This window comes from Drepanopeziza brunnea (assembly GCF_022702325.1).
Source record: "Drepanopeziza brunnea f. sp. 'multigermtubi' strain 214-2 chromosome Unknown ctg3, whole genome shotgun sequence".
In the NCBI taxonomy this organism is placed as follows: domain Eukaryota; kingdom Fungi; phylum Ascomycota; class Leotiomycetes; order Helotiales; family Drepanopezizaceae; genus Drepanopeziza; species Drepanopeziza brunnea.
The window spans coordinates 462,661-477,678 of record NW_027094066.1 but is presented as its reverse complement, the minus strand read 5'-3'; the positions used below and the strand labels follow the sequence as shown (position 1 = coordinate 477,678).

At 51.9% G+C, this 15,018-nt stretch overlaps 4 protein-coding genes across 4 annotated transcripts; 2 read left to right on the top strand and 2 right to left on the bottom strand.

The window, feature by feature from the left end:
• Nucleotides 1-514: 514 nt before the first annotated feature.
• On the bottom strand, nucleotides 515-1,306 carry L3040_002312 (uncharacterized protein; the record flags this gene model as incomplete). Its single annotated transcript, XM_066155507.1, has 2 exons — nucleotides 515-520; nucleotides 578-1,306. The coding sequence occupies 2 exons, from the start codon at nucleotides 1,304-1,306 to the stop codon at nucleotides 515-517; spliced, it is 735 nt and encodes a 244-aa protein (XP_066012506.1).
• A 1,110-nt stretch (nucleotides 1,307-2,416) lies between these two features.
• Nucleotides 2,417-3,570, bottom strand: L3040_002311 (uncharacterized protein; the record flags this gene model as incomplete). Its single annotated transcript, XM_007289790.1, has 2 exons — nucleotides 2,417-3,432; nucleotides 3,531-3,570. 2 exons carry the CDS (start codon nucleotides 3,568-3,570, stop codon nucleotides 2,417-2,419), a joined length of 1,056 nt encoding a protein of 351 aa, XP_007289852.1.
• Nucleotides 3,571-4,559: 989 nt separating this feature from the next.
• L3040_002310 (uncharacterized protein) lies at nucleotides 4,560-6,927 on the top strand (the record flags this gene model as incomplete). Its single annotated transcript, XM_007289791.2, has 5 exons — nucleotides 4,560-4,768; nucleotides 5,083-5,244; nucleotides 5,314-6,056; nucleotides 6,168-6,376; nucleotides 6,427-6,927. The coding sequence occupies 5 exons, from the start codon at nucleotides 4,560-4,562 to the stop codon at nucleotides 6,925-6,927; spliced, it is 1,824 nt and encodes a 607-aa protein (XP_007289853.2).
• A 3,269-nt stretch (nucleotides 6,928-10,196) lies between these two features.
• Nucleotides 10,197-11,717, top strand: L3040_002309 (uncharacterized protein; the record flags this gene model as incomplete). The annotated part of the gene is made up of 5 exons (XM_066155506.1): nucleotides 10,197-10,323; nucleotides 10,372-10,539; nucleotides 10,589-10,704; nucleotides 10,758-11,038; nucleotides 11,087-11,717. The coding sequence occupies 5 exons, from the start codon at nucleotides 10,197-10,199 to the stop codon at nucleotides 11,715-11,717; spliced, it is 1,323 nt and encodes a 440-aa protein (XP_066012505.1).
• Between the last annotated feature and the right edge of the window lie 3,301 nt (nucleotides 11,718-15,018).

Here is a 15,018-nt window from a genome sequence, read left to right as displayed (position 1 = left end):
GCTCCTTCTGTCGAGACGGTACATTGATTTTGGAGTTTGCAGAAGCGGATTGGAACCTTTGAATCAAGGGCAAGGAAAAGAATATGGGATCCTGTGTACCGATAGAGGAGAGGAGCTCGCAGCTCTGTTGGAGATGTACATACCCTAGAATTTCAATTTCCCAGAACATGTTTCCCGTACTCACCGAGCCGTTTCCCTGGACCTCAAAATTCAAGCCTGTGATACTTTCCACCCCACTGAATCTTCCAAATCTCTCTCTCTCTCTCACACACACACCCCCCGTTTCACAAATCATCTCACTTCTCTCTCTCATTCATGAAAATAGACAGAGTGGAAGGAGTTGAAAGATTCAATATTCGCATAACCCGTGCCGTGCTAAAGAAGGCTATTGAAACCACGCTCGGCTTGACCTTTGCAGAACGGAACGGAATATTCAACTGCTCTTACATATGCTCATAGATCCTCATCGGGCTCGCCAACGCATCTCAAGGGCTCCATCGCCCTTGCACACGACTCACCACTGCCCGGGGTCAGCATCAGCAAACTTAGTGCCCGCGGCAATCTCATCGAACCACACCTGTCGAAACGGCTGTGAGCCCTTCATGCCCCCGTCATCATCAAACCAGCCATTAGCATACAAGCCGACGCGGAACTGGAAGTACCTCGGATCGGAGACGGTGGTCGCGATGCCCGTCTGGTTCAGGACGCTCCGGCCATCGAACCAGATCTTGTAGTAGCCCGAGGCATCGTCCGCCCAGCGCGCCTGGATCACGACCTTGTGCCACGCGCCCCGGCTGACGGTGGCCAGGTCCGCGAAGGGCACCGTGTGCTGCTGGCGGACGGGGCACACGTCGCCCGTCTTGACGCGGGACTGGAGCTGGTCGCCGACGAGCCAGAGCATGCTGGACGGCATGTACGTCTCGGCGCAGGCCGGCAGGTCGCTGAAGTCGGCGATGAACTGCGCGAGGTTGTAGCTCTGCGCCGGCGCGAACTGCCACTCGGACGACAGGCGGAAGGCGAAGCCGTAGAAGCCCGTGTCGCCTTTGCGGTAGACGTTGTGCTTGTGGACCTCGGCGTGGTAGCGCCCGCCGTAGCCGGTGTAGGTCTGCGTCATCTTGAGGGCGGTCGGCGATTCGTAGAAGACGTTGTCGACTTGGGCGACGCTTCCTTGAGAGCCGCTGTCGATGAAGATGGCGTCCCAGTCGTCGTTGATGGTACCTTTGTTGGCGAAGAGCTGGGTAGGAGTCAGAGCGTCAACCCAGCCGGAGGCCAGGAGGACGGAAGCGGCGATGGTCTTGAGGAGCATCTCGAGGCGTGGTGTCAGGTCCTTCCTTGACTCGAAGGCACAGTTGTAGTTGATGTATCAAAAACCTTGATCCCTCACAAGATTGGGAAGCCTTTAAGTAATGTCTATCGATGTACAAATTGCCTGGAAACGTAAGCCACTGGATTTCCGGCTCTGAGCACCGTCTGATCATTTACATCCCCCGGGGGTGATAGATCTCTACCCGATACGAGCTGCACCACCCCTCTTCGAATACGCCAACTTGCTGGATGCACTGCTTACTCCATTTCGAAGTTGTACAAGCTAGGTAGCCGCCACGGAGGGGACGGGGAAAGCTGGTGATTGGCTATCCTATACATCTGACATGAGTTCCAAGTAGCCATGCTGCCATTTCCAGCCAGGAGCTTCAATAATCAATATCTCTAGCATCAGCAAGTTGGTGAATTAGCTGTTGTACAACGAGGCCACCATTTTGACCTTAGTCACTCATCCCGTCTCCCTCCCCCCAAACGCTAAGCGAGGAGTAAGCAACGCATCATCTGACGACTACAGAGCTCTCAGTAAGGCACGCACGCCATGCAATAAACCAGACAAAAGCCTCCCTGGCCCATACAGCATAATCAATCAACAGGAAGCAAGGATAGATTCGAAAGTCGACCCTTTCTTTCCTTGGACTTGGACCCCAACTGCCTCGGCGCTGCAGCCCGCATGCATACTCTCTTCTCGATGGGGCTATAGCGATACAAATAATCAAATACTCAAATACTCAACTCAATAAGCGAGATATCCCAGGCGTCAAGCCAATTTCTTGGGAAGGAAACATCCAAGGAAGGAAAAGGAAAAGGAAAAGGAGTAGAGACTGTTGTCTCTTAGAGCGGTTTTCTGTCATCGATTCAACTTATGATCTACAGAAAATCGCAATAATCAAAAGGGAGGAAAAGGTTTCCTACTTCGTAATTTAATATATCTCTTCAGTTTGTCTCGCACCCGGCGAGAACTGCTCGGTGCATACGGAGCGCGGCAACAAGTGTCGTTACCGCCACTTCACCTTATTGTACTGAGTAGCCCAGCCAACTTCAACATTATTACGTATCGTACCAAAAGATCTCGACGGGTCAGATCCCGAGGCTATCACTCCCGGACCGGCTTATACGTCGCCAGCGCAACGTCGATTAGAATCTTCCCCTTGGCTCTGCCAGACTTCAGCTTGGTGACCGCCTCCGCGCCCTCCTCAAACGAGAACGTGTGATCGATAGTCACCTTGACCGTGCCCTCCTTCACCCACGTCGCAACCTTCTGCAAATCCTCGGGCTTAGGCTCCGGCCAGAATCCATCCACCTTTCCCTTCAACCCACCCAGGAAGCGAGGCAGAAGTGCTCGCTTAGCCATGTCAACCACACTGGGGACCGATATTTCTCCTGCAACCAAGACGTACGAGGCGCCAGGCTTCATGTACTCGTGACATTTCCACCACAGCGCCTTATCCTCAATATGTCCCACATTGTCAACCGCATGATCGAACTTCTCGCTCGCCAGCAGAGCATCGAGCACACTGCCCTTCTTGTAATCAAGGACCTCGTCCGCGCCCAAGCTCTTGCAGAGCTCCACATTGGTCGTCGAGCAGGACGTCGTCACATGACACCCGATCGCCTTTGCAAACTGGATGCCGAAGGTGCCCGTCCCGCCCGATCCGCCATTGATGAAGATCCGATCGCCTTCTCTGACGCGGGGAACGATGGATTGGTAGGCTGTCAGAGCCGCCACCCCCAGCGTCGCCGCGTCCAAGGTGCCCACGCCCTCGGGGACGAGGATGGCGCGCTTGTCCTCGACAAGAGCGTACTCGGCCATGGCTCCACCCGCCAGCGGCGACGTCCCAGCTACGCCGAACACGAGCTGGCCGGCTCGGAGAGGAGAGCCGGAGGCAGGGACGACGATGGTGCCGACGTAATCCAGTCCTGGAGTCGCAGGGTAGGAGACGAGCACACGGCCGACGAGCGGAATCTCAGCCGGCTTGTAGTCTACGGGGTTGAGGGCCGTGGCGAGAATCTGAACGAGATGCTGATTGGGTTTGGGTGTGGGGATGCGCGCCGACGGATTGAGCTTGAGGTTTTGATCGAGCCCGCCATTCTTGGTGCTGCTGTATTGCCCTAGCCATGTACGGTCAGCATTTGATTTTTTACATGCGATGGCATGAAGACCACAGACTAGGTCCCCCGGGATGAGGATCACGGCTTGGATATCTTACATGCTCGCATAGTCATGGCTAGAGGATGATCGCTCGCCATGATGCCCAGGGGTGGCGAAACGTGCTTGTTTTTGCTGCTGCTTAAAGATACCGCCGCTCCCGTATTACCACGACACGGTTATATGTTAACCTTATGCTGGCTCTGGATTCGGCTCTAAGCAACCTCCAACGAAAGGAGACCTTGGTCGAGGTAGTGTGCACTGCAGCTGTCTCACGAAGCGGAAGCGGCGAGCCTCGTCTCGGGAAGTGGCTTAGCGTGGCCGCACGGAGCATGTTTGGTTGGGGTAAGCAAATGGGGGTTTAGCGAGTGCGAGCCTTGTAAACAGTAGTCGAGGCGTTCTATTCGGGACCTGTGAAATGTCAAGGGTCGGGAGAGTGTCGATATGGGTTACGAATAGTTGATAACATTATCTATTATGTATATCGAATAAGCGATATCAACTATTATACTAGGTTTGCTCAATTACAAGAGTGCCGTGAGAATTGATTTCGAAGTGAGTACGTCGTCGTGATGAATGGAGGCCCGCCTAAGCGAGCCGACGATCATTTAAGGAAATAGATCATTATGCTTGCTCTAGGACTAGCCGCTACATATTTTCTGCAAGTGTCTTGTTATCATCAGATAGCCAGAGCAGTTAAATGCTAGTCGAGGATCCGAGGTGACAGCGACCTCGGGAGTCTGATCCCACCGGCTGGCTGGCTTGCTTGCTTCTCTAGACTTTTGAAGATCAACTAAACCTACGATATTAGGGCTTCTACAAAGTCTACAAATATCCAGGGACTCCTGCAGTATATTTGAGGCTCTGAGCATCGTAAATTGAGTTGCTGGGGACCTGAGGTGACGTTGAGTTGAAGCTGTTGATGCTCAGCTGAAACAGGAAGCTGAGCTCAGTGAGCACGCCTGCATGCCGGCGGCCGGCAGATTTCCAACAAGCCAAGCGAGATTGAGCTGCATGTTCCCACTCCATAGCATAGAGGTCCTTCTCCCCCCAAGAGACCGGAAACCATTCTTCCAAGGGTTCCGAAGCGATGGACAATATGTTCTTGAGCGGAAGCTCAAGAAAGGAGGTCCACGCGAGATTGTTTCCCGAGGCCAGTTGCACGGGGGGCGCGGACGGCCTTTCCGTGTCGGATACTCTGCTTCCAACTGGAGGATACCTAGACTACTCCCTAATCGCGTGGTCTAGTGATCTGGGCCATCAGTTCCCCGTTCCCTCGTGCAACCTTGCATCCGTAGTGTATAGGGGTAGGTAACACGACGTGTGTGTGGCCCTGCCATTAGCCACGTAGATAGGAGGTAACTATTTCCTATCCATTCTTCATGTTTGCCCATCCTGCTTGCAGGCATATATAGCTTCTGAGTCTTTGGTCTTGGTAGGGTCTGAATCCTTTTACCTGATATCGACGGTCTCAGCACAATGGCCGTTCTTCTTTATATAATTGGCATTTCAACTGCATTTCTATGTGTTCCCCTTTTCCAGATCAGCCAAAGTTATTATCAAGCTCGGCGGATCGGCTTCCCTGTTGTCATCAGCCCAATTGACCTGTCTAGTCGGGTGGTAAGGCTTGCTGGGGACCGTATCCTGCCCATAATCAAATGGCTTCCATTCAACCTGGGACATTTCGTTGGATTTGGACATTTCTTCGAGGATCGATATCGGGCACACCAACGGCTGGGTCCAGTATTCAGTATTGTCAGTCCTGGACGGATAACGTGAGCTTGCTCTGCACTATCCGACGTCTCCACAGCAAAAGCAACTCGGCTAATGCTGAGAAACATCAGGTTGGTAGTTGCGGATCCCAAAGTCGCCAATGATATTCTTGTTCGCCGGAAAGACTTCGTTGTAGGTGCTCGAGGAGGTCTTTCTTCTCAGAAATTCCCCAGATCTCCTGGGATTGCTCTCCACAGACTGCCTACTGACCCTCCAGCCCAGAAATCCAAATCGGTTTTCAAAACTCTTGAAATCTTTGGCCCAAATGTCGACACTTTGAACGGGGAAGCCTGGCAGCGACACCGACGCCTCACTACCCCTCCCTTCAACGAACGCAACTCCAATCTAGTCTGGCGCGCATCCATCTTCCAAGCGTCGGGTATGCTGCAATCCTGGCTCTCTGCCGGTGGTTCAGGGGTGACCAAGACCCCCAGCGATGTCATGACTTTAGCCTTGCACGTATTGACAGCTGCCGTGTTCGGAAAGACGCACGAATACGAAGGCGGCTTGACCAAGCTGAGTGACAATCACACAACCTCGTACAAGGATTCTCTCCGGATAATTCTCAGCAATATCTTTTTGTCGTATATTGTAAAAGCAAACCTTGCTCCAACCTACATGCCTAAGAGCATGGTAGAGGAGGTGGGGAATGCGTTGGAGGAGTTCCAGCAGTATATGGAAGAGATGGTTGAAGAAGAGAAGACGAAAACCACTGATAGCACCAAAGATACCAGGACTCTGATTAGTGCTCTGGTTCGCGCGTCCGAGTCGGAAAAGCAAGGTGGAGGGCGAACAGGTTTGACGGATAAAGAGAGTAAGAACAATCGGGCAGCAGCCCCCCCTCTCCCCTTCCACAGATGATTCTATTCCCGAACTACTTGTGAGATACCTGGAACGAATGACTGTTGACTATCTCGTCATCTAGTGTATGGAAATTTGTTCATATACAATCTTGCGGGCCATGATACGACGGCGAATACGATTGCGTATGCCATCTATTTGATGGCGTCGGATGAGCGCTGGCAAGCGTGGATAAGAGAAGAGCTGGATTCTGTATTCGGAGACAGGGATAACGTGAGCGAAGATGATTACGAGCGGGCGTTTCCTCAGCTGAAAAGATGCCTTGCGCTTATGGTGAGTCTTGCCATCCATCCACTGGCAGTGGCCAAGCTAAGGCAGATCAGTACGAGACGCTTCGGCTATACGGCCCCGTAGTCATGATTCCGAAGCATATTGAAAAGCCCACAAAGCTCGTGTTCAACGGAACTGAGCATCTCATCCCTCAAGAGACAACTGTCATTGTCAATGTCACAGCGCTTTGTACGTCCCCTGAGTACTGGGGGCCCGATACCATGACGTGGAGGCCAGATCGCTGGATCACAAGCAGCGGCCAGAATGCGGATCTTCAGACTGAAGAGATCAAGCAGCCAGCATCAAAAAAAGCCTTTGTACCATGGGCCACCGGACCAAGAGTTTGTCCCGGCAAGAAATTCTCTCAGGTTGAGTTTGTGGCTGTCATTGCTCTGTTGTTCCGGAAACATCGTGTAGCACCGGAGATGAAAGAGGGAGAGTCGAAGGAAGATGTGAAGAGGAAGGTTTTAGATACGGTGGAGGACTCGCGATTGGTGATGACGTTGCGGATGAACAATCCTGAGAGAGTAAAGCTCATCTGGGAGGCAATTTGAAGGTGGCAGTTTTTCTAGAGAGGTAGCCTGAGTTGGAGAACTACGAAGTATGGTTGGAGAGGAGACAAAAAAAGATGTAACTTTGTCTCGTCGTCCAATGCACTTCCAGTAGCGTCTCGCTTGGGCTCCGGAAGAAGGCTCCGGCCACACAACACAAACAGGCAAAAGATTAAAATGAAGTGAATGGTGCTGTCCTCTGTGAGAGTCGAACTCACGACCTTCGGATGTCTCTGTTGCGTTTCCCACACAGATCACAAGAACGAATCTTATGAGACCGACGCTTTAACCAACTAAGCCAAGAAGACTGAGACTTGATGTGTCGGCAAACTGTGTATCGTTTATTAATGCACAAACTACAATTTAGCCCTGCCCACTTCACTGTTGGCTAGGTGCCCCACTTGACACCTAGAGGACAGATCCGACGACTCCATAAAGGCTGCTTCCCATTCGACCCTTAGAGGGGAAACAATAAGTATCTAAAAGGTAGATATTTATATAGAACGGTAGAATAATATATAATGAATCGCTAGAGTCGCCACCTCACAAACAAAGGCAGAGAGTCATGATCGCTCGTATTGCGAAACCAACACAGCATTAAGGATAGTTCATATACGATCGGTCTGCTCAATCACGTCCGCATTCAAAAGAAGATACCCCGGACTTTGTGTGAGTGCTATGCTGTGCTGTGCTGTGCTGTGAACGACATTAGGTAGCTATGATACGATGGATAGGCATATACACGTACGGGGAGGATCCCAACGGTACTGTAGGCTGGTAGAGTTTAATAATTATACCTTTATACTTGAGAGAATGAGTAAAGAGAATTATTTAATCCTTTGGAACGGACAGATATCTTCTGGTATTCCCTCTTGAAGATAGTTCAAGCGATAGATGTATGTATGTACTTGCAATACCGTCTGTCTCGGAATCGTTCCCGCCACCCCTTCTCTCTCTCTTTTCCTTTCGATACCCATCGGCTCCACGAAGAGGGAGGAGATCTTGGGCAGAGAGAGGTGACAGAACGAAGTTATGTCTCGCGCCAAGGCTCGGCTTCATCGTCTGTTCAAGGACCAGATGGCTCCAAAATAATAATTAAATCACTGCCCCTTTCTTTTCCCTCCGCCGCTTAGTCTTCGCTACAGGGAGCCATGGCATCACCTATACGATGCGATACACGAAAATGAGCATTAATCCGATCAGATTCTGTTTTGTTGCGCCGCGGTATGATCGGAAAAATAGAGGTGGTGAATGGATCGAGGCCGGCCTGCCCGACCGATCAGATCTACGTCGTACAGGATACCCGTATATATATATAGTAGTACATATATACTGTCAAGGCATTCCCCGCCGGATGGCTCGGATCAACATCATATTTATCATTGACAAACTCGACTCACTCATCACATCTTCGTGGTACGGAGGTGACATCATGCGCGCATTTACAGTTCAGGACTGACACGGGAAAAGAGCGTCGAAGCCACGATCATCCCAAACCTGCAGGCTATACTGTCCGTCCGTCAATGACCGTCAATCAGTCTGATGTCCTCCCCTGACATCAGAGAAGAGGAATGCAAATAACACAAACACAAGTAACATCCATGCGTACCAACCCAGCAAATTGTAGAGCTACGGTACTCTATAGAAGGGCCGCTCGGCTTTAGCTTCTGCTTATGCAACCATAGCGTATCTGGTCTAAAAGCTTCACCGACGGCGCGGACAGGCTCTGGGACTGGGTTGGGCGGGAAGTGAAACTTGGCCGCTACTACGTAAGTAACGTACGAAGTACTTCGTACTCTTCTGATTATACACGCATCTCCTGCAAACTTACAGTATCTACTACGTACCACACTTCACGCAGTAATAAAAGTAAGAAGCGCGTCTCGCATAAGCCTCGAAGCCAGACGGCGCTGCCTCCCAGAGCTCCTTGCTGAGAAGTTACGTGGAAGGACTGTAGTACCGGTAGTAGTAGGGTACGACTAGGTATTTGTTGTTAAATCGCTCTCTCGGCGCGTGCTCTTGCATCGACTCCGAGGGGAGGGCAGGATTGCAGTTGGATTTGCCGTGTCGAGACAGACTTCAGCGTCCTGGGTTCCAGTCCCACTTTAGCCCAAACGGGGTTTCATCCTTCGACATCCACATCCACGGCCACTCCATCCATATCAACCTAAATTTGTTCTCCATCGTGGCGCAGACCGGCTACGGATACGGTATGCCATCGCGGGCGAGGCGGATGTGATTGGCGGGCGGGGGGAGGGGGGAGGGGGGATCCTGACTTCGTCGGTATATGCAGAGGGCGAGGAGGAGGAGGAGGAGGAGGAGGAGGAGGTGGTGGTGGTGGTGGTGGAGGCGTTGAGTCGTTGGATAGCGAGCCGCGAGGATAGCGGTTTGGGTTTGTGTGTTTTCGATATACTCTTGATATGGCCGAGGTGGATGGTTGATGGATGGATAGATGGACGAATTAAGGGATAAATGAATGGCTGACATGACGAGACCAAGGCCTTGGCGAGGGGCATGGCACCAGCCAGGAAAGGAGCAAAAGAGCAGCGCCGGCGATCCAAACTCAGTGCCATATGCAAATAGAGTGATCTCTGACGCCGATTGCTCTACAAGTGTCAGAATATCTCGGTCTTCAGAATACTACCGTAGTAGTACATCTGCATCCACCTCGCACCTCGCACCTCGCATCTACATCAACAACTCTACTGACAGCAACACCAACACCAGCACCAACACCAGCTGCCGTCCTCCGCTCCTTCCGTCTGCAGAGTCCAGAGTCCAGACTTGACTCTAGGATTGATCACGAATCCACCGGACCCAAGCCCACGAAGCCCACGAAGCCCACGCCTTGTCTCGGCTCGTCCTAACTCTCCACCCTCCTCTTCAATACTGCAACCCAGCCCGGCCCAGCCCAACCCAACCCAACCCAAACTCATCCCCATCCCCAATCCCAATTCCATTCCCAATCCCCCAAAACAACACTACCAGGATCTCACCTCCCATCTCGCTCGCTCACGACCCGAAGCATCAGGTCTCGCTGTCTTTGATCCGCCTCTTCCTCACGGCTCATTCCGACCATCTCTTCCATCTCTTCCGTACAGTGTGAATAGCCCCCCCCACTCCTCCCAAACAAACTGGCCTGCTTGCTCTTCTCGCCATCCACCAACACCACCAACCCCGCATCATCATCCTTACGGCTGTACATCCCGCGTCCACCTCGACGACCTTCGATATAGAGGCTTGCCCCCGATTCGGTACATACATTCGTCAAGATGAACATCAACAAGAAGTTCGACCGACTGAAGCAATGGACGGGGGAGAAGATGGGCCAGGAATCCAAGACCAACGTGTCTGAGGAGTTCAAGGCACTGGAGATGGAGATGTCACTCCGCCATGAGGGTAGGTTCCGTCAACCGCCACTGTAGAAGCACATACTGATTTGCCCAGGGATGGACAAACTACAAAAGTCCATGACCGCCTACGTCAAGTCCCTCTCGAGACGCACCGACGTGGAGGATAAGGAGAAGTCTTTGCCAGTGTCCTACCTGGCCCAAACGATGATACACCATGGCGAGGATTTCGAGCCAGATTCCGACTTTGGCAACTGCCTGATCAGTGGGTATATCTGGCTGGCTTGACAAGAACTCCACTGACCGGCATACAGGCATGGGCCGGACAAATGAGAGAATTGCCCGGATCCAGGAGGCCTACGTCGTAAATGTCACTGGAGGCTGGTTGGAGTCGGTCGAGAGAACGTTGATCATGATGAAGGAATACCAGGTATGGATCTGCGGCTGCCGTTCCCCATCATCCACACTGGCTAACTGGTGCAGGTTGCCCGGAAGAAGCTCGAACAACGTCGACTCGCATACGACGCGTCCATCTCCAAGATGCAAAAGGCCAAGAAAGACGACTTCAGAGTCGAGGAGGAAGTTCGCGCACAGAAGGTCAAGTACGAGGAGTCCAATGAAGATGTTTTCAGACGCATGCAGGATATCAAGGAGTCTGAGGCCGAGAGTGTTACTGATCTCGGAGCATTCGTGGAATCACAACTCGACTACTATGATAAGTGCCGTGAGGAGCTGCTCCGCCTGAAGAGAGACTGGCCCGCTGGGTATGTTGTGCACTCCTTTCTAAACGTCAAGTCACTTACACTGCCTAGGGATACCTCCCCTCGCGACTCAAGACGTAACAACCCGCGATCCCGCTCCAACACGCTGAATACGGCCCATGCATATAGCGAGAGATACCAAGAGGACGTACCCCCAGTGCCAGAGATCAGACCGTCCATCAAATCTCAAGGACGCGTTGCGTCTTCGGCTCGTCTCGAGCCCCGTAGCGATCACCGCGACGACTACCCCCAATCCGAATCTCCTTCGGTGCAAAGCTTTGGTCGATCCCCCACATTTCAAGGTCCTAACAGCATAGCCCGCGAAAGGTCCCCCCATTCAGCCTACCGCCAGCAAACAGTTCCTCAAGACCCGGCTTCCCTCCGCGCAAACCTCCGGACAACCAGCCGAGCCAACACGCGTGGCCAAGATGTCTTTGGTGACCCTTCCGATGACTCCACCTTGAACAGTGCCAGCCCAGACCGGTCCTACAGTGCTAGATCTGTCAGCCCGGCGACTTCCAACGGAAGCTTGGGGGGAAGCAGGAATGCCAGTTACTCGACCGTCCACAGCGCTCCGAACCGAAACAAAGGACCGCCTCCACCACCTCCTAGCAGAGCAAAGAAGCCTCCGCCACCACCGCCCATCAAGCGAGCTGAGACCAGTCTGCATGGTCGATACTGAGCCAGGATCGAATCCTTCGAACATTTCCTTTCGTCAATCTCAGTTGCACGAGTGCACATATGCAAAAACCCCAAACCCTGGCGCAGCCTCCTACATAGATTTCCCTTTTCTTTTCCACCAAAAGCGCTGGGGGGTGATATTGGTCGCTACTTTAATGCACATACTGCGTTTGGCTTCTTCGATGAAGCGTGTACAATGACAGAACGGATAGCGATACCCACCTCGGCTTCTTTAGCCAGATGCTGTCTTGTTTTTCTTGGGTTGTCTCCGTCTGCTTCGGCTGCGGATGTCAGGATTTCAAAATTGGTATCGTTTCGTCTATTTTGGCAAGCAGCATCTTTTGGCGTTTCTTGTTGTTGATTGAAGGATTCTGCCTTTGGTGGCTGCTACACTGCATGTCATGGCACTGCATGTCACGGTATGGGGAGGGGAAGCGACGAGACTTGGGCGGCGGGTGGCTTGCTTTGGGAGGAGGATGAGTGGACGGCCGGGGTATGCGAGAGCCAGGCCCATGTGGTTGGTTTATGGCGTTGGTACTAGCCTAATGCAAACGTATCTCTTCCCTCGCTCGCTTCTCGGCTTTGCGTGCACGCTATGTATGTGTGATGTTCACTGTGTATGTGTAGAGGCTGGATGGCAAGTGTGTGTGGATTAGGACTATGACTAGGACCTAGGGAGTGGGGAGTAAGTAGAAAGGTGTAAAATAACTCGCTAGCTAACTAGATGGATGGATGGATGGATGGATGGGGGGTTAGGTTTGTGTCGAGAGCGAGAGGGGGAAAGGAAGTATGGGGGGGGGGGGGGGGTTTGGGAGTTTGGAAGGGAGTGGTGGTTCGAACGGTTTTCGATAAATTTTGTTGTCAAGGGGGTTTTTTTTTTTTTTTTTTTTTTTTCTTGGTTGCTGTTCATATGGTTGTTGTTATTGTTGCTGTCGTTATCAGCTCCGCATCTGTATCTGTATCTGTATCTGTATCTGTATCTGTATCTGTATCTGTATCTGTATCTGTATCTGTATCTGTATCTGTATCTGTATCTGTATCTGTATCTGCATCTGCACCTGTACCGCACGCGACTACCATCATCCCCCAACCGACACCGCCCACCACCACAGGAGGCGAAAGCAAGGCCGGCCCGGTTCCGATTCCGATTCTGGTTCTGGTTCTGGTTCTGGTTCGCTGCGCCTCAGACCCGGTCCGGTTAGCTTGCTTACTAGGAAACTCGCTCTATGCGAAGAGAAAGAGAGGCGTGGCAAGTGGGTGGGTGGGTGAGTGGGTGGGTGGGTAAGTGAGTGAGTGGGTGGGTGGGTGGGTGAGTGGGTGAGTAGGAGGAGGAGGAGGAGAAGTTGTTGTTGTTGTTTACTGTTTATCACTTATGGTGTTCTTCGTCGAGGAAGGAGGGAGGAGGAAGGAGGGAGGAGGGAGGAGGAAGGAGGGAGGAGGAAGGAAAGTGAGAGGTGGAGTGCTGGTGTAGGTGAGTGGGAGGGGGAAAGATGGAGAGGAGGAGGAGGAGGAGGTTGTTGTTGTTGTTATTATTGTTAGTGTTATTGTTGGTATTGTTGTTGTTGGTGGTGTTGTTGTTGTTGTTGGTAATAGTGTTGTTCGGAAAAAGAAAAGTGTGAGTTGAAAAAGGCAAAGAAAGGGGCAGGCAAGCAAGCAAGCACCTTCTTCTATTTGACGCGAGTCGGGGCGTGCTCGGTACGCGCGGGGAATTTCTTCTCTCGATGGTTTACGAGCACCACTTTCGAGGAGACATCGGAAGTCGATTTTTCTCCGTTCTCTTGTTTCGCAAAACGTCGCTTCGGACTTTTTTCTAACATATATATTTTTTGGGGGGGGTCTTTCCTCTCTTATCCTCGCGCTTTCGAGTACGTTTGTAACAACTGCTTCGAAATCTTCACTTCGACTTTATGTACAGTAACCCTTTCAGCGTGGCTTTTTCCCCTTGACAAGTTTTCCTACTTCCTCTTTCGTCGCGCAGCTTGGCCGAGCATCCCGTTCCATACGAACTTCCATCTCTAAATCCGGATAGATCAACCATCAATCAGTCTTAATTACGAACCAGAACGCCAAACCGATGTATCAATCGATGCGTGTACCCCTCCCTATCTGACAGTCGCCTACCTGAGTGATTCCCACGCTTACGCCTTCCGGCTGGCTGCTCGGTAGCCAAGGAAGGAGGAGGTGATCACCTGTCGCGTACAACATGGCATCCGTGTCAGTGTCAGGAAAGAGGATAAGCAAATCGAATGATTCGATCTCGACACGGGGGTTTGTTTGGTTCGCTTTCTTCTCCCGCATGCCATCAAGCCCGACGATCCGATTACGTGCCTTGGATGCTGCTGGGCGTATATCCAGGGGGGAAAGGGAAGCTGGAGCTGTTCCTCTTCGAAAACATCTGCGGCTCGTGCGCACTGCGTTTGCACCTGGCACGATCCGGGGGCTGGTTGCTGGAGCGGGCTAGGGCTGGGCTGGGCTGGCAAGCTCTCTCTGGGAAGGTGGTTGAGATGGTGGTTGGGTGGGCTTGTTTTGAGGTTTTGTCGGGTTTGTATGTATGTATGTATGTACCCCTTGAGGGAGTCTCTCGGTCAAGAGGGAGGCGCTGGGTGTTTGGTCGCGTTGGCTGCATGGATTGGTTTGGGTGGGATGTTTGATTGTTGCTGTCACTTGTCTTCTTGTTGCCGTGGCCAACTTGCCCTGTCATCTCTACAGGTCGCCATATAGTTAGTAGGGTTAAGCTTACATTAGATGTATAGGCCTGGGTCACAGGAGCGAGTTGGAGAGGACCGATGTCTTGTTGTTGCTACCGTTGGATAGGATGAAGTCGGTGGCAGAAGGATGATCTTGGTTTGTGGCTCTTGCTCAAGGGTCTCCCCTCTCGTTTTCCATCACAGATTTGTGTTTTCTCGGTCTGAGAGGGAATGGATATGGGTTTTCGTACTAGAGCTTGTGAAACTTTTTAAGATAGGAAAGGTGACAAGTGGAGATCAGCTGGCCTTTTCTTTGAATTCAGAGTCTGATCATACGTGGGAGACCGTCTTGGGATTCTAAGGCTAAATTTTACTTACACCCAAGGCAAATCCTATGAGGCTTCAGGGAAAGTAAAGCTTAGAATGTCTAGAATATTGGATTGCGGCGGCCTGACCCTGATATTGACGTCTAGTAATACAAGTAATCGTGGTCGAACATGAGGCATGAGGCGGCCAAATTGACCCGTGTCACAGCGGACTTGATATTGGGATATCACGTCTGCGGAAATATGACATCTCATTGATTATAACGTGGACGCTGGGCAGCGGCGAACA